Source organism: Coffea arabica, chromosome 2e (assembly GCF_036785885.1).
Source record: "Coffea arabica cultivar ET-39 chromosome 2e, Coffea Arabica ET-39 HiFi, whole genome shotgun sequence".
Classification (NCBI taxonomy): domain Eukaryota; kingdom Viridiplantae; phylum Streptophyta; class Magnoliopsida; order Gentianales; family Rubiaceae; genus Coffea; species Coffea arabica.
Window position 1 is genome coordinate 15,214,336 of NC_092313.1, and position 17,919 is coordinate 15,232,254.

The 17,919-nt window shown below is 42.7% G+C and overlaps 2 protein-coding genes across 2 annotated transcripts; one reads left to right on the top strand and one right to left on the bottom strand.

Moving 5' to 3' along the window:
- Positions 1-4,699: 4,699 nt before the first annotated feature.
- On the top strand, positions 4,700-7,045 carry LOC113728634 (uncharacterized). Its single transcript, XM_027253020.1, has 3 exons — positions 4,700-4,972; positions 5,141-6,315; positions 6,595-7,045. The coding sequence occupies exons 1-3, from the start codon at positions 4,700-4,702 to the stop codon at positions 7,043-7,045; spliced, it is 1,899 nt and encodes a 632-aa protein (XP_027108821.1).
- Positions 7,046-9,985: 2,940 nt separating this feature from the next.
- Positions 9,986-14,784, bottom strand: LOC113731128 (GDSL esterase/lipase At1g29670-like). The gene is made up of 5 exons (XM_072077409.1): positions 14,157-14,784; positions 13,629-13,753; positions 10,946-11,135; positions 10,535-10,684; positions 9,986-10,119 (listed from the first exon to the last, which is right to left on the bottom strand). The coding sequence occupies exons 1-5, from the start codon at positions 14,404-14,406 to the stop codon at positions 9,986-9,988; spliced, it is 849 nt and encodes a 282-aa protein (XP_071933510.1). The 5' UTR covers positions 14,407-14,784.
- Positions 14,785-17,919: the final 3,135 nt, after the last annotated feature.

Consider the following 17,919-nt stretch of genomic DNA (forward strand, 5'->3'; position numbering starts at 1 on the left):
CAAGTGGCAAGTGGCAAGATAGGATAATTTTGCTTTTATAATTTCATGTGAAATGCTGAGTAGCTGAAGTGTTTCTAAGTCAATCGTTCCATTAAAACGTTAATTTGCTTCATTGGAGTTCGAGTTTATGCAAGTATATATACTGATGAATTATCATTCCATATACTAGCAACCAATATTGCGTGTTCAAATGGTTAAAAGATAACAAATCTAATTGTTCAAAATGTATTAGACGCTTTAGATCATTTTATTAGGAAAAATATGAAATATAAGAACCCAAAAAAATTCATAGAAGGGTACAAATTTTGGTAAATAAGGGTTTGAGTATTGTTCATTGATTAAAATAGTTAATAAATTTATTGTTAAATGACTAGGTCGTGTTTGATAATCCAATTTATCACTTAAATTTAATGACTTCAGATCTTAACATATTCAGATTCGTTTGATAATAAAAATAGAACATCTAAATTAATTAAGCGACACTGAATTTTCTAGGCAAAATTTGTTCCAAAAAATAAGTGAAAAGTTATTTACTTATCACTCAATGTGATATATACTCAAATATATTAGATTTAGTACTTAATAATTCAATAATTTAATGGATTTAGACTTTAAATTTTAAATTTGAATTTTGATCTCAGTTTTATCAAACACATCCTAAAACACCTTCATAGAATTGTGCACTCCATTGTATAGGACATCTACACAAATATTATATTAAGGGATAAATTCTTTGGTTTAAGAACCTCTTCATTTTGATATTGCATTACCATGATTTTGATAAACTTCAAAAGAAAATAACCCAAGAATGTTAAATGTGGTAACTAACAAAATAATTACCAACTTACATCTTTTTCTAAGAAACAAATTATTATCCACACATTTTACTTTAGTCTTTATAACAAAAATGTTGTAAAATTAAATCCAATAAGCTTATTTTGTAACCAAAACCTTAATATTTTTTTCGTTTGCATGAACATCAGGTTTGCCTTCGTTACTGAGGATGGTCGTTCCAGCTCGGATAGTCCGGGGGCCTCACCCTGTGGTACTTCTGGAACCACCGCCTCGGCAATCCCCCTCGGGTCGTGACTTCGGAAAGTGACTTCGACCCAGTTACCATCGCGGCTAGGATCTTCTGTCATAGAGACAAAGTGACGTGTAAGTGTCTGACCCCCGGAGAGGTGGGATGTGACCTCTGACACCTCTGACACTTGACAAAGCTGCTCTGACACATGCGCCGCCTGACTCTGACAACTGTTTCGGCGCGCCTTTTCGCAGGAGCCCATCAAATCAACTTGATGCACTGACCATGTCATATCTCTAGGGACCCGTGCCGGCAGTCTCTCTTTCATGTCCATCCTCTATAAATACTCAATACTTCTACTGAGAAAGGGGATGACCAATTTTCTGGTAAAACACCATACACTGATTCTCTCTACTATTAAACTGTTTTCTCAATCCCGAACTGACTTAAGTTTCGGAGTTACCAAGACCGCTGTGACCTTTTCAGCTACCGCACTTCCAGCTCTCGGTTCACTCCCGCCGGTCAGAATTCACCTCTTCAATTGGCGCCGTCTGTGGGAACGCGAAGACATCAGAGGATGAAACCTACGCGTTCTAGGAGCAGGAAAGCTCTCACTATTGGGGCTGAGCAGAGTAATGCGGCTCAGCATGAAGATATTTTCGAAGGGCAGGAGTCCCCGAGGACCCAGCCCGCAAACGAAGAAACCATAACCCGTATGGCCGAGTTTGTGACCGAAAACCCTAACATCTTCGAGGAGTTAGGAAGGTATCTTAAGAGACAAGACAAGCAAAAGGCCGAATCCTCTAAAAGGAAGTCGGATGGATCCCCTGAAGGTTCGTCCGAAGAAGAGTCCGACGGGAGGCGCCTGAGCCGCAGTGCTTCAAAGAGAGCATTCTCCAAGGCCACCTCTAAGGTAGCCTCTCTGACCAGGTCATTGTCAAGAGGGCTCTTGGGGCGACGACCTGAGGAGAAACCTCGACCCATGGAGAGAGCTGGGGTGGATTACAAGAGGGCTCCACCCTTCACGGATGACATTAACGAGGAGAGGTTTCCTCCCAATTTCAAACTCCCCTCGATACAATCTTACGAAGGCCGAGGTGATCCTGAGGATCACATTCATGCTTTCATCTCGGCCTTCCGCCTATATTGCATCCCTGACCCCGTCATATGCCGGGCTTTCCCAGTATTCCTCCAGGGGACAGCTGGAAAATGGTTCTGGGGTTTAGAACCTAGGAGCATTTCAACCCTGGGGGAATTAGTGGAGAAATTTCTTCACCGGTTTATTTCCTCCCGACCTACGACCAGAACCTCGGTTTATCTGTTGAATATGCAACAGAACCCGGGAGAGTCACTTCGATCGTACGTCCAGAGGTTCCACGAGTAAAGCGTGCAGATACCTAACCCCAATGAGCAGGTCACCGTTGCTGCTTTTACCCATGGGCTCGTTGCCGGGGTATTCAATACGGGGATCCATAAGAAGTATCCCCGCACACTCTATGAACTGTGGTTGAAGGTCGAGAAGGGCATACAGGCCGAAGACCTGAACTGCATAAAGAAAGAGGTCCAGACCGCCCGCTCAAGGACCGATCCCCGAAGGGGAAAAGAGGCTGGCCGAAGTGAAGTAGGGACGGGGAACTTCCAAAGCCCTAACCGAGATCGCCGCAGCGTGTTCAACCGGATCTCCAAGGGGAAAGCATCCATCCCCGAGTCCGAGTTGACCCCTTTGAACACTACTCGGTCCCGGGTGTTGTCAGTCATGGAACAGAATAACCTCGGGAAAGCACATCCGAAGATGTTCGGTAGCAGAGACAAGAGAAATTCCAACATCTACTACCTGTACCACCGAGACATCGGGCACGAGACCGAGGACTGCAACGACCTTAAGAGGGAGATCGAGAACCTCATCAGGCAAGGGCACCTGAAGCAGTTCATCCGCCGAGGTGGCAGTCACCAACGTAATGAACCCCGACGCGAAAGCCGAAGTGACCAACGCCGAGACGAGAGGCGAGTATCAAGAAGCAGCTGTAGGCCCCTTGAGGATCCTAGGGAGACGAGAAGGCCTCCCCGAGACGGATCTTCAGGTCATGGGTTGGGATATGGGCCAAATATAGCTGGGGTCATCAACACCATCGCCGGAGGTCCGACGGGAGGGGATAGTCAGAACTCCCGGAAGAGGTCCTACAAGCAAGCCAACCCGGATCAGGCCGAGTCAAGCTCTCACCTATCCGAGGTGATCTCTTACGGACCCAGTGATCCTGTCCCAGCTGCCTCTAGTAGCCATGAGACTTTGGTGATTGAAGTGCTCACCAACAATTACATTGTGAAGAAGGTCTACATTGACCCGAGAAGTTCGGTGGACGTCATGTACCTCCGAACGTTTGATAGCCTTAAACTGGCCAGGGAACGCATGACCCCAGTAGGAACCCCCTGGTAGGGTTCGGGGGACACGTTGTGCATCCCGAAGGGATGGTGACTCTGACAGTGACCGTGGGGCATCACCCCCGTTGTCGAACCATTCCAGTCAACTTCGTGGTGGTTAAGGCTGATTCCCCGTACAACTTGCTCCTGGGTCGACCCACGCTTAATGCTCTGCGGGCGGTATATTCCACATACCATCTGAGTTTTAAGTTCCCTACCCCCGCAGGTGTGGCCGAGGTGAACAGCGATGTCTGCGCTGCCCGAAAGTGCTATCTCGCCACTTTGCAAGCGGCCTCCGGCACTAGGTCAGAAAAGAGGTCCAACATCCTCTCAATTGATTGCATCGATCCTCAGCAAGCTGAGAAGCCCCCGAGGCTGGAGACCGAAAATGAGGTGGAGGAGATCTCCATGGATCCCACGAATCCAGATCAGACGATCCGCGTCGGCATCCATCTGCCTGACCCAATTAGGAAAGACATGGTGGATCTTCTGAGAGAATACCGAGACGTATTCGCCTGGGCTGCGGACAAGGTCCAAGGAGTCCCACATCACCTCATGATACACGAGTTGAACGTTGATCCTCAGGCACGCCCGGTCAAACAAAAAAGGAGGCACATCGGCCCTGAGCGAAGCCGAGCTGTAGGTGAAGAAGTGGACAAGCTCCTGCCCGCAAAGATAATCCGGGAAGTCCAGTATCCGACCTGGTTATCCAACCCGGTCATGGTTAAGAAGGACACGGGAGTTTGGAGAATGTGCGTCGACTTCACCGACCTCAATAAGGCATGCCCCAAAGACTGCTACCCATTGCCCAAGGTCGACACCTTGGTGGACTCAGCAATGGGTTATGAGGTCCTATGTTTCCTTGATGCCTTCAAGGGGTATCACCAGATCGGAATGAGTCCCGAGAACCAGGAGAAGACGGCCTTCTATATAGACCAAGGCGTTTATTGCTACACCACCATGCCTTTCGGATTAAAGAATGTCGGGGCCACATATCAACGTCTGGTCAACCAAGCTTTCAAATCCCAGATCGGCCGAAATGTCGAATCTTACGTGGATGACATCCTTCTCAAGAGCCAGACGACCTCCACTTTCCTTTCTGACCTGAAAGAGGTCCTTGAGGTCCTTCGGAAGACGTGAATGATGTTAAACCCCAAGAAATGTGTTTTTGGGGTCACCTCTGGAAAATTTTTGGGTTACCTCGTCTCAAGGTGAGGCATTGAAGCTAATCTAGATAAAGTGAGAGCAATCCAGAAAATGTCTCCACCTCGGTCCATCCGTGAGGTGCAGAGGCTCACAGGGCGGTTGGCGGCCCTGAACCGATTCCTGTCGCAGTCAGTCTCCAAGGCATTACCTTTTTTCAAGGTTCTCAAGAAGGCCGACAGCTTCTCCTGGACTGAAGAATGTCAACAGGTCTTTGAGCAACTAAAGGAGTACCTTCACCAACTCCCAACGCTCACCTCGCCTCGACCGGGGGACAAGTTGATTTTGTACCTGTCTGCCGCGGTCGAAACTGTGAGCGCCGTACTGGTAAGGGAATAAGGTGTACAAACTTCCATTTATTACATCAGCCGAGTCCTCCGAGGTCCGGAGACCAGGTATACACAGGCGGAAAAGCTCGTGCTGGCCTTAATCCATGCAGCCCGCAGGATTAAACCCTATTTCTTAGCTCATCACATCTGCCTTCGAACTGACCAGCCCCTCAGACAAGTCTTATCATGCTCGGAGGCTTCTGGACGCCTTACTAAATGGGCCATTGAGTTGGGGGAATATGACCTGTCTTATGAACCTCGGACGGCTATCAAAGCTCAAGCCCTGGCGAATTTTTTGGTTGAACTCACTTTCGACGAGGTAAATAATTCTACCCCAGCCACCGCTGAGACTCAGCGGTGGATTCTGCATGTGGATGGCTCGTCTAACAGTGAGGGTAGTGGAACGGGCTTGCTCCTCGAAGATCCCCAGGGAGACGTGTGTTCATATGCCTTAAGATTTGATTTCGCCGCTTCAAACAATGAGGCCGAATACGAAGTAGAAATTGCCGGCCTGCAACTAGCTCGTAAGCTCGGGGCCGCGCACATCTTGGTCTACAGCGACTTCCAACTTGTCGTGTGCCAAATATTGGGTGAGTACGAGGCTAGAGAAGAGGTCATGCATCGCTACCTCTCCAAGGTCCACCAGTTGATCGCACACTTCGAGTCTTTTGAAATCCAAAGGATACCACGGTCGCAAAACAAACGGGCCGATGCTTTATCTCGGCTTGTTTCTACCTCGTTTTCTGACTTGAATAAGACGGTTCTTGTGGAAGTTTTAGCCGAGCCGGAATACCTAGGAGAAGTCGTGTACCCCGTCTATCCCGGAGACACCTGGATGGGCCCCTTGATTCGATTTCTCAGTCGGGGGGAGCTCCCTGATGATCGAACTGAATCGAGAAAGCTTCAGCGTAAAGCAGCTCGGTATACCATCCGACAAAATCTCTTGTACAAGAGGTCCTACCTCGGCCCGTGGCTGCGATGTATTACACCAGAAGAAGACCAAAGGATCCTCCAAGATATACACAAGGGACTCTGTGGTGCTCACGTCGGCTACAGGATGCTCGTCAAAAAAGCTCTGTTGCTAGGGTATTTCTGGCCCACCATAAGGGTAGATGCCCAGATCATGGTCCTTAGCTGTCCTGCTTGCCAGCACCACGCCCCTGAGCACCACCAGCCGACCAATCTCATGATCCCCATCACCTCGCCATGGCCATTCGAACAATGGGGGACTGACATAATCGGCCAATTCCCCAGAGCCCCAGACAATTACGCTTACGTGGTGGTAGCGGTGGATTATTTTACCAAATGGGCCGAGGCCGAGCCTCTGAGAACCATCACTGGGTCAGCCGTTCAAAAATTTTTCTAGAAGAGCGTGGTTTGTCGCTTCGGCCTACCCCGAGTGGTCATCTCGGATAACGGCACGCAATTCGCTGATAATCCTTTCAAGGCGTGGTGCGAAAATCTAGGAATCAAACAGCATTTCACCTCGGTTGGACATCCTCAAGCCAATGGACAGGCCGAAAACTTCAACCGCACTCTCCTTCATGGTCTCAAAACCAGACTACATTGAGCTGGATCATCCTGGATGGAAGAACTTCTCAGCGTTTTGTGGTCTTACAGGACCACCCCGAGGTCGGCAACCCAAGAGACTCCGTTCTCTTTAACGTATGGGTCCGAAGCTGTAGTCCCCGCCGAGTTCATCACGCCGAACCCGCGAATGGCCGCGTATGCTGCCGAAATTAATGAAGAAGAGCGGCGAGTCGACCTCGACCTCGACCTCGCCGAAGAGAAACGTGATATGACAGCGGCCAAAATCGCTCTTTATAAAAATATCCTAGTTGGCTACTATAATACCCGGGTCAGGCACCTGCGATTCAATCCGGGAGACCTTGTGCTCCGGAAAAATTCGGTCAGTCGAGCTGAACCTCAGGGAAAACTTAGCCCCAAGTGGGAGGGACCCTACCGTGTTATCGAATCCAGCCAAAACGGATACTGTAAATTAGCTTACCGGGATAGTTCTCGGGTGTCTCGAACTTGGCACGCTGAGAACCTCAGAATGTATCACCCCTGAAGGGTATGTGCTTTGTTGGTTATTCAACTCATCTGTTATTTCTCCCTTAGTATTATTTTATTCTATCCTAAGTGAAAAATAAGGGGACAGAGCGAGTATATTAGCCGAGATCGAATAAAAAAGAAGAGAAATTGAAAGTCATTATATTAACGATCAAAATAAGTTACATAGTATCGAGGTCGGGTATGATTCTAAGAACCCGTCACCTCGGCAATTGATAAGTTAACACCTACACACTCCCTACCCCGGCGTCCTGGTTGTCCCCAGTTGTCTCGGCTCCACCACCTCCGCCATCGGTACCGTCGTCTTCGCCATGGATTTCAGCCCCGTCCAGATCAAACTCAGACAGCCACTTGTTGAATTCTTCTTTCACCTCGGCCAAGTCCCTCCCGGCCCGGATGCCTTCGGCCATGCGGTCGAACAGTTCCTTAGCATCCTCGTTAAAATTATCCTTGTTGTGAAGGGACTCCAGCTGTTCCGGAGTGAGGAAGGGAGCCGCATCATGAACTGCTGAGGTGTATCCGAACATGAAACTCGGCAATGTGAGCTCGCCAAGGTCCTTGAGAAAACCCTCAGATTTTCGGAAGGCCTCCAGTGCAGAGGTCCCTACTTTCTCAATGGCCGCCTGAGTTGACTGTTCCTCTTGGGCCCTCCTATCTTTTTCTTCTTCAAGGGCCGTCATCAAGGAATTCTTGGTAGTCTCGGCCTGCTCTCGCGCCGCCTCGGCCTTGTCACGTTCCTGCTCGGTCGTCTTTAGTTTTTCCTCCAGCTCGGCAACCTTCTTCTCAAGCTCGGACGAAGGCTGATAGTTTTCGACCAGCCTGGTATAGCGCTGAGTCAGTTCGGCGAGGAAGGCCGTGGTGGAGGCCCAACTGACGGATACGCTTTGCATCAGTTCGCCTGGAGTGAGCTTCCTGGCGTAGATGTTATCCCTTGGTAGAACTGAATGGACCAGGAGCTCCTGAGCGACCAAGGGATTTTTGCAGCGATCATTTACGTTGAGCTCCCACTCCGGACACCATTGCGCGCCGGAGTGCCGTTTATCCTCCCCGACTTCTTGTGAAGGCACGTTGTGGAGGTTGAACAGGGAAGAACCCGTCACGGGGACTTCAGGAAACGCCGTCGTTCCCCTGCCCCGTGGTGGATAGGTTATTGTCACCCCTCTAATGGGCACCCCGACTGGAATGGCCGAGGTGCGGGAGACCTCCCCGGTGATTATCACGGGGGATCTCCGGCTCGCCGTGGCCGTAGTGGTTTGGACCGGTGTCGTTTTCTTTTTCGGCCGAGTGGACGGTTCTGCCATGTCCTTGCGCTTTGGCGGCCTCTTGTTTACCCCGGACGCCCCCGCGGTGATCAGGTCGGACACTTTCGTCACTTTGAAGTACAAAGGGAGAGTTAGTTAGAATCAAGAAAAAACAAACAAAGTAAGGAACGAGGAAGTACAATGTTTTTCAAGCCTATTAAAAAAAAATGGCGGACGATCTGGGCTGATGAGAGCTCGGCTGATTCCGCCGTCAACAAGAACTGTCTCGGGAAAATCCCAGCAGTTGATCCTGAGGCCCGACTCCATCAACTTTTTGAATTTACCCTCCTCCAGTTTACCCGGAGAGGTCTCTTTGACCGGGGTGGGAGGCCTCCACCAGAACCCTCTTGGAAAGTCATCAGCCGGGACAAATATGAAGTTCCTCTTCCACTCCTTGATGGAAGAGGGTGCATCTACCACTAATTTCGGGACCTTGTTCCCGAAGTAGTACCACCCCTCTTCATTCCCACTGTTCTTGAGTGAGTAGCACCGGCGGAAGAGATTAACCGTGGGAGTTATATCCTGATGTCGGCACAACATCTGGAAGTCGACCAGGACCCGGATCGCATTAGGAGTGAGTTGAGTGATTCTCACTTCCCAGAATCTCAGGCAGTCCCGGAGAAACCTCGTGGTCGGCACTCTGAGTCCTGCCTCTAACTGGTCGAGGTATATTGCCATTCTACCCCTGGGAGGGAGTTCAGCTGACTGGTCCGGCCGAAGAGAATAGATGTTGTAATCCCTCCTCCAGGGGTACTGACGGATCAGCTCGGCAATTAGGGCTCGACCCATTATGCTGCTGAACATGGGGACCTGGCCATAGTCAATCGCCACCAAGTTCGGAGGGGTGGCTGGTTCTTGCACCCCCTCATCCCTGGGAACTTCGTTGCCGAGGTCATCGTTGTAGAGGACCTCTGCTTCGACCTCGGTTTCCTCACTTTGTCCCTGGGGTGTCCCGACCTGATGAGACGCTTTGGCTCCCCCTTCCCCGACCTCAGAAGCGGTTCTCTCCTCGGAGGGGTCGGGCCTCTCTGGCTCGGTGAAGTCGGGTCTCACTGTCTCTTTGTGGGTACGAGCTGTCCTAGCCATTACTAAAAAGGGAGAAATGGACTTACTCAGAAGATGTGGTTTAAGAGATTGCCGAAGTGAAAAGACAGAGAAGCGAAGCTCTGAGGTGATTTTGGATTTCTGATAAAGAGTGAAACGGTAAAAAGGGACTCCTATTTATAGGTTAACAGGGGGAAGATGAAAAGGCGATATCTTTGGGATTCTCGAGGGCACGACCTCTCTCCTCATTAATGAGAATACTGCTCATCTGACCGTTGATTTCACGTTCATCCATGGATCCGTCATTAAAGCTGACAGCCGTCCTTTCACTTCTCTTCCAGCCGTCCCATCGACGCAGTAAGGATGTGTCCTTGCTGTACTTCGTGTCTTACATACTTGTCAGCCTCGGGAAGTAACTATCTTGGGAGGCAATGATCTCGCCCTTCCCGAGGCTAGGGGGGCTTAGTGAGGATGGTCGTTCCAGCTCGGATAGTCCGGGGGCCTCACCCTGTGGTACTTCTGGAACCACCGCCTCGGCAATCCCCCTTGGGTCGTGACTTCGGGAAGTGACTTCGACCCAGTTACCACCTCGGCTAGGATCTTCTGTCATAGAGACGAAATGACGTATAAGTGTCTGGCCCCCGGAGAGGTGGGATGTGACCTCTGACACCTGACAAAGCTGCTCTGACAAATGCGCCGCCTAACTCTGACAACTGTTCCGGCGCGCCTTTTCGCAGGAGCCCATCAAATCAACTTGATGCACTGACCATGTCATATCTCTAGGGACCCGTGCCGGCAGTCCCTCTTTCCTGTCCATCCTCTATAAATACTCAATACTTCTACTGAGAAAGGGGATGACCAATTTTCTGGTAAAACACCATACACTGATTCTCTTTACTATTAAACTGTTTTCCCAATTCCGAACTGACTTAAATTTCGGAGTTATACCGGGGGATTCAGCCCCTCTTATACCCTAAGCAGGTGACCAAGACCGATGTGACCTTTTCAGCTGCCGCACTTCCAGCTCTCGGTTCACTCCCGCCGGTCAGAATTCACCTCTTCAGTCACCGTCCTATATTATCTGTGCAAGTTGAGTCTAAATAAACACTTTCGGTTTCCATAAAGTAGAAGTTCCAACGTACCTGCAGGCATAGTATTCAAAGTGATTGCTGTCACATTTACATAGATAAAATGTGCACTGCTTAACTCGGTATTCAGTTCATCGACCAGTGGCTTGAGCTCCTCATTGAATAACTGAACTTCACTATTTAAAGAATCCACACATGTACCATCTATAGATAACAAACCAGGCACACAACCAAGGAAACCTAGCCCAAAGATAGCTATTTTTCTTGCCCCCAATCTGTACAATTTCTAGCACAAAAGGGATACGAGTTAGGTTTTTTCTTTTTTTTTTTTTAAATGTATATTCAAGGTGAACATCAAAATTTAATGAATAAAAATGGAAATCTGTTAAAAGAAAATAATTATACGAACCCGTAGTTGCTGAGAATATTCTTTAATCAACATTCTAGCAAATTGTCTTGGAGTACGTAGGCGGCTTGTAGGATAATATTCTGGGAGTAAGTAGCTGTCGATGTAATCATTACTTCCAATTGCAAAAGTATACAAACATTTGGCTAGGTATTCTTTTGTTGCAGCTTCGTTCCCGATTAATCTCGCAAGCTGTGAAGTTACTCTTCTATGATTTTGCAATTGTTGGTTGAGGCTGACGATATCGCCCTATTAGTAAAAAAGAAAGCAATTGTAGTGTGAGTTTTGGTTAACTTGCCTCCCTCAAGAGGTAAGTAACAACAAAAAGAAAAGCAAAAGACCTATACTAGATTCTTGAGATTTTGAAACAAATTTTTTAGTATGATTCGGTAATAATGAATGTATTCCATTAGCTTTCTTTTATTAAGCTATTTTAAAGAAGTGGAAATGTGTATCAGACAAGAAATTGGACAATAAAAAGAAGAAATAGGTCAAGTTATGAGTCATGACGATTTAAATTTCTAATGAGGCCATTGTGGCATTGTGACCAGAATCCATGGCCCGCAGCTGATATGTTCACAACATTATTTGTTCCTTTTTTCATTTTTCATTTTTCCCCTAAGTATTTTTACCACTTCTGTGTGCCATATGGTTCATTTGTGTTAAAATTTAAAGACTAATCCACCAATTGAAAAAGGGAGTTTGATTTTTGTGCACGAACGTGGAAAAGGTTGCTATATTAAACAATAATAGCTGGTCAATAAAACTATAGTATTGACCAAACATTACTATTAATGATGCCATGAAAAAAATTGGCAAAAAAGGGATTAGCAATTAACCAGTATTCTCAGAATTTCATTAAATCTTTTGTTGAAATCGATGCAATTTACAGGTGAAATTTTTATTTAATTAACATTTGGCTGTTTAAAGCATTAAACTATTTTGCAGAAACTCTTAAGTTTCATTTTGTCATTGGGGCAAACCTCAAGTGAGATACATGTAACCAACTCAATTTACAAAAGGGTAATTTGGGACTTTTAGATATATATATATATATATATATATATATATATATATATATATATATATATATATATATATATTGTTGGTGCATTCAACATATGATAGCAACTAATGTCTGGGAGTATTTGATTTACGTTTTGTCATTCAAGGGGTTTAACTATAATTTTGCCAAACAACAAGGTAGTTTTGTAATTTGGTCAAAATCACAGGGATGATAAATGTAATTAACCCAAAAAACTATATAACTAATATAAATAAAAATTTTCCATTTGAAATTCTCCTAGATAAGACAATTGTAGAACGGGAAGGTCCAATGGAGCCCTAACATTGGCCTTGAACTATAGGCCCGCCAAACAATTCTCTTCCACTTCAAGGTTAAATGAAATTCACTTGAATCAAGGATCCATGCCTCATTAGTCTATTTTAGTCCACTTCAAGTTTAAATGTCTATTTCAAATTTTTGTAAATCCTACTCTAATTTGCTTATATTGTATTGAAACTTATGTACATCTCATTCTAACCTGTTTACACTCTAAAGGCAAGCTAATTTGAAATGGAACTTGTGACCAGAGAAGAATGTGGATATATGATCATGCCAGTATCCTCTTATTCGACCATTCATGGTACTGGATTTTGGACATAGTTCGAAAACCATGGTGAATGAGTGACTCGAATCGTTGTCAAAATAACTAATCAGAATAAGTTCCCATGCCAACATATCGTGGTTAAGCGAGGATTAAGGGTCTAAGCTTGAGTCTACTTAACACTTCTAACTGGCAGTACGCGAGAACGAGCCTACACTTTGATCTACACATAGTGGACAATCACTCTAGATTTCATTGCATACAAAAATTAAAAGAAAATGAAAATCAAGAAGCCAAGTAGTCTCCTCACTATAATGTGATTTGACCATTTTTAGATTGTCATTTTTTCTCAAAAATTTTTACTTTTTCATAAATACATTTTTCAATCATCTTTTTATTTCATATATATCAAATCGTTACATTACATTTTTTTACAAAGACTTCAGAAAACAATGATCCAAACGGGAGCACATTATAAATTATTTTGGCTAGAAGGAAATTTATTTGCCAATATTCTAACTCTCAATTCATAAATATTTATAAATGCTAAGATCCCATTAAATTGTATTCCTGTCGAGAAAATTTCGGTGGATTGTCAACATCATTTGTTATCTTCTTGTTCAATTATTGCAGTGTCATAAAAAATTTTCAGTAGGCAGACTGCCCATTAATGGCACCTGTCTTATTAGGCAGTGACATGTTCTCGTTTTTGAACGTCATATAAAAGGTCTGGTACTACAATGCATCACATTCCAATCATCAATAGCCCAGGAAAAACGCCTTTCAAGAAACATGGACAAGAGCAAAATTGAAAAATAGAGGCAATTGGAGAGTTTATGTTAGTCTTGAAATTGAACAGAATTGGATTTCTTAAATATACTGCAATTGCAAAACAAAGGGCCGTTAAATCAGTTCTTAGCATGTGGATGCACAAAATATAAACTATTTACTTTGCATTGAGATACATATACAGTATCATGTGATTTTTTTTTTTAAAAGGTTTAAAATGGCTGAAGTGATTTAGGCAATTTTGTTTTCATTTTGTAAGTGTATTCTTACCAAAGTAATGAGAGAATATAACATTGATCTGAAATTTCAAAACTTTTTATTTTTCAAAACAAAATTGTATAATTACCAGCTGGCGACCTGTCTGGTCAAGAATTCCGGATGCTGCTGATGCATAATTAACACCTTTAGTGATGTGCTGGCCTTTTATTTTTGCAAATGGAGGCATGTAGCCCTCAAATCCAAGGAGCTCAGCTGCCAGAAACAGACATATACTTACTATCATTAAGTAGCATATAAGTTGGCAAGCCCTAGCTTGTTTACGAAATTCATCTCATTTTTTTTTCAGTCCTTAAACTTCAAGCATCACTTACCTACTATTCCATCAATTTTGACAATCCTGCGAGATAGATTTCATATTTTAAGAGTAACGTACGAAGTTGAAGTTTAAGAACTATAAAGTTGATGCTTTCATATTTTAAGAGTTAAAGTGTCCAAGAATAAAAATTGAAAACTCAGCTTGAAATGCTTTTAAGAGTCCAAAGTGGAATATAGTCTTCATAAAAGAGTCCATACGAATCAAAAAACTTTTTGAAAGAAATAATACAATAAAAAAAAAAGGTTTTGTGCTGGATATAGAAAAGAAAGAGATGGTTACCTATGAAGTCCGCTTGGTTTCGCCCATTGGTGAAGCGACCAGTTGGACCTTCCGGGAAATCAATGCCGTAAGGTGGATAATTTGCCTTGGCAGTAGTGTTCAGGTAATTGTTGTTGCCATTGTCATCTTGGGAGTCGCCGAAAATGAAGTAACAAGGGACCTGAGGATTGCCCAGAGCAAATGGTTGCAAGAAGAGGATAACCACTCCTACGACGGGCAAGAAAACCCATTGCTTAGCTACAAAAGTCATGATTGTCGCTGAGGAAAGAAGCAAGTGATAGGAAAAGCCAGACGTGGAGGTACCAAAAATCCAGTCATTGCCAAAATATAGAAGGCAGAGGAGCTATTGCAGTTGGCTGTAGTGGTGGTCCACCTTGGGAGAGGGCGGAGCCACTCCATCTCCATGTGCTGTTAAACCTGACCCGGCGAAGGAATCGGGTAAATCGGTGATTGATTCAACTAATGAATTGATTGTTGAATCTGTGGATCACTAAAATAATATTTATAAGGGTAAATTATATTAACTTCCCCTCTTGTTTTTACATAAGTTAGGGATCTTCACTCTTGATTTCGGAATAATGAGGACCTACCCTCTTGTTTGCCAAATAACAAGAAAAGCTTCCCTACATATGATTTGGGAAGAAATGTCATAAACTCAATTCAAAGCCCCCAAACCACTATTTCAATGACACAAGTAATTATTTCCAAAAAAAATAAGAAAAAAAGAGTGGAGCTTTTTTTCCCCTTCAACTTATAACTATAAAATAACGATCACACATAATTTTATTTATAGCCATAAAAGTTGGCCTTCTATCAATCATTTTTTTTTATTTCCAGATTAAGTGTTTGTATTTTCATAAGTAAATCCATAATACTTCTTTTCTATATTAGCTTTGCCACAAAATAAGTTGATGTCTTGAATCATTTATGTAATATTCATGTATATACAAGTTGAAATTTTAAGTTGTTAATATATTTGATAAATATACAGTTTGGACACCTCATTTTATTAGAATCCAATTTATTCTAGAGGTAGACACACATGCAAATCTATTAATTTTGACTGGGAAGAATAAAAATAACGAACAAAATATGGGAAATCTTCAAATTGTAATGCATAAAAATCGTTTTATTCTTCTTTTTTCCCCCATTTCTTAGAGAACAAAAGCTCTTTGTTTTGACAATTTTCTTTTGTTCAATATAAGATAAAGTGTAAAAAATGTAAAATCAAAACTAGTATAAATGTTGACTTGATGGAAGACATTGATAAGAGATGTTCATGTTGTTTCAGAATCAAGAGAAGAGACCCCTGACTGTTGCAGGAATCTAGAGGGGAGGTTAGTGTAATTTACTTCTTTACAAATACATGTGACATTTTAGTTATCTTGAGATGCATAGAGTTTATAATAAAGTACTTCATAAATATTAATTAGTACATCTAAAAAGATATATTTTTACTATATAAACATTAATAAATGAATCAATTTCTTTATATCATAGTTTAAAAATATAAATCATGCATTCAAAGATAACAAAAAATAGCTTATTTATTAAAAGAATAGGCTTTTAAGGAAATAGAATTAAGTTTTTGTCAATACTTTGCCAAAAAAATTCAATTAATTTTCAACCATTGTTACGTAATAATAACACTTTCATATTGAAAGTTGAATTAATTATGCAATAATAAAGTAAAAAAAAAAAAGTACATTTGAAGGGACATTTGGTCAACAAGTGAAAGTTTATTTCCAATAAAAAAGTCTTTTGCACATCAATGAAGAACATTCATATTTCCCCTTGAGAAAAAATTGAACTTCAAACAAAATTATTTTGAGATTCACGGTCCAAACATTGGTAAAAACAGACATTTTGATCCAAAAACAAAGGCCTATCGGGTCATTGAGCACCATCTATGTTCCCAGTTAAACCATTGGGTCAACCGGGTTGCGTCATATTGCCTCTTTTTCCGATCAAATTAGAAACCTAGTGGCCGTTCATTGGGTCATCTGGTTCAACTTCTGAGCTAGGACGAATTTAATAACTATCCACGTGTCCCTATATCGGCTTTAGAAAAGTTGTGCTTTTATCCTGATAATTAGTTGAAATTCAATATATACATATATACACATGCATATATGCCTGAAGAAAAGAACCACTAGTAACTGATAGATGCAATGTACTATAACTATAATTGATTATTATAATATCTTCCCAATCCTTTAGGGAACTTAATCCAATGGTTACACTTTTTTTAATATACAGTAACGATTTAGTGGTTTCTTGAATCCATATGTATGTTATTCATCGCATATATGTATGTTACTTTGCTATGTGAATCTTACAATTGTCTGCTCCTATTCGCACAGCAAATTTCTCTTTCACTTGTTCTCCATTAAAAGATTTTCTTGTTCACAACACTGAGTTTGGAGTTCTGCACTTCTGCTTCTATTCACGAAACTAAAATTTCTCCATTACTTGTGCCCAGCTGAAAATTGTCTTGGCTCCACCGCTATGGTTGAAGTTCGACACATCTTAAACAGCTGAGCTCTGTACACGAACAGGAAAGTGTTTTCCTGGTCATTGAGTTTTGTAGAGTAAACATGAGCGGAAAACCTGAACTTTATTCATTAATTCAAGTTGCTCTTGACAAAGTCTAAGCTGGTATTTTTGTTTGTTAATGAAGTAAATTTTTGTCTAAAACAGAAAAAAGCACCAAAAAAAAAAAAAAGCGAATTCACTGGCCATTAGCACATCCTAAACTCTTTTCCTTTGGTTCACGAATTGAATGAATTGGATTACTTACTTTGCTTGTTTAGTTAGAAATGACCTTACTTTTATAGAGACCAATATACTTGCGATGTGCAGTACTTCTATTTTCTAATTCAAAAAATAATTTTTAAATGAATTGAATAAGTTTCACAATTATATACTTTAATATGAAAAATGAAAATTTAGACTAGCTCTTTTTTTTTTTTGGAGCAATTCAAGGCTTGTAGGATTTATAATATGTTATCGGCTTAAAGTCGACCCATTCGGCTCGTTTCAAAACAGCGCTGGCTTGAATCTCAACTTGCAGTCCGACTGAAAATATGGGTCAAGTTTGCGCTAAGTTAGGTCAGTCCAAATAAGGCTTATCTTGTCAAATAAATAAGATAATAGTATACAGATATACATCGGTCCAATTTCATTCTGAATCAATACTATGAAGTGGAATACATATATGTGTGAGAGAGGGAGACAGAAAGAGAGAGACCTTGAAGCAGGTTGGGCTTGGGCCACCAAGATTTTATTACCTGTTCGATTTTAATGTACAATATCTGGACGCAAAGATTATGAATTCAAATCTCCTTCCTGCCTCCTCGCTTTATAAATCTCACCCCTTCTAATTTTTTTTTAAAAGTAGTTATATAGTTGTGAGAGTATATAGGGTTAGAACAATCACAGGGACAAACTAGTTGAACATGGTATAATCCCACCCCTTATTTATCTTGGGAAAACTGTTACCACCTCCAATGTAAGATTATTTTATCTTACGAATGAGGGATTAATTTGGTAAAATGAAATGTCTAATTGCATAAAAGTGACTAATTATGGGATAACATAATATTAATAATTTAATCCTATATCATCTCATGAAACAAACTAACGAAGTCTTTTAGACTAATAAAGGCACGGTTTGAATCCTGACTCAAACATGTGATTACATAAAGGTCTTTTAGAACTATAAGAACACTTAATAAACTTTGAACGAGGATTCTGCACAGAC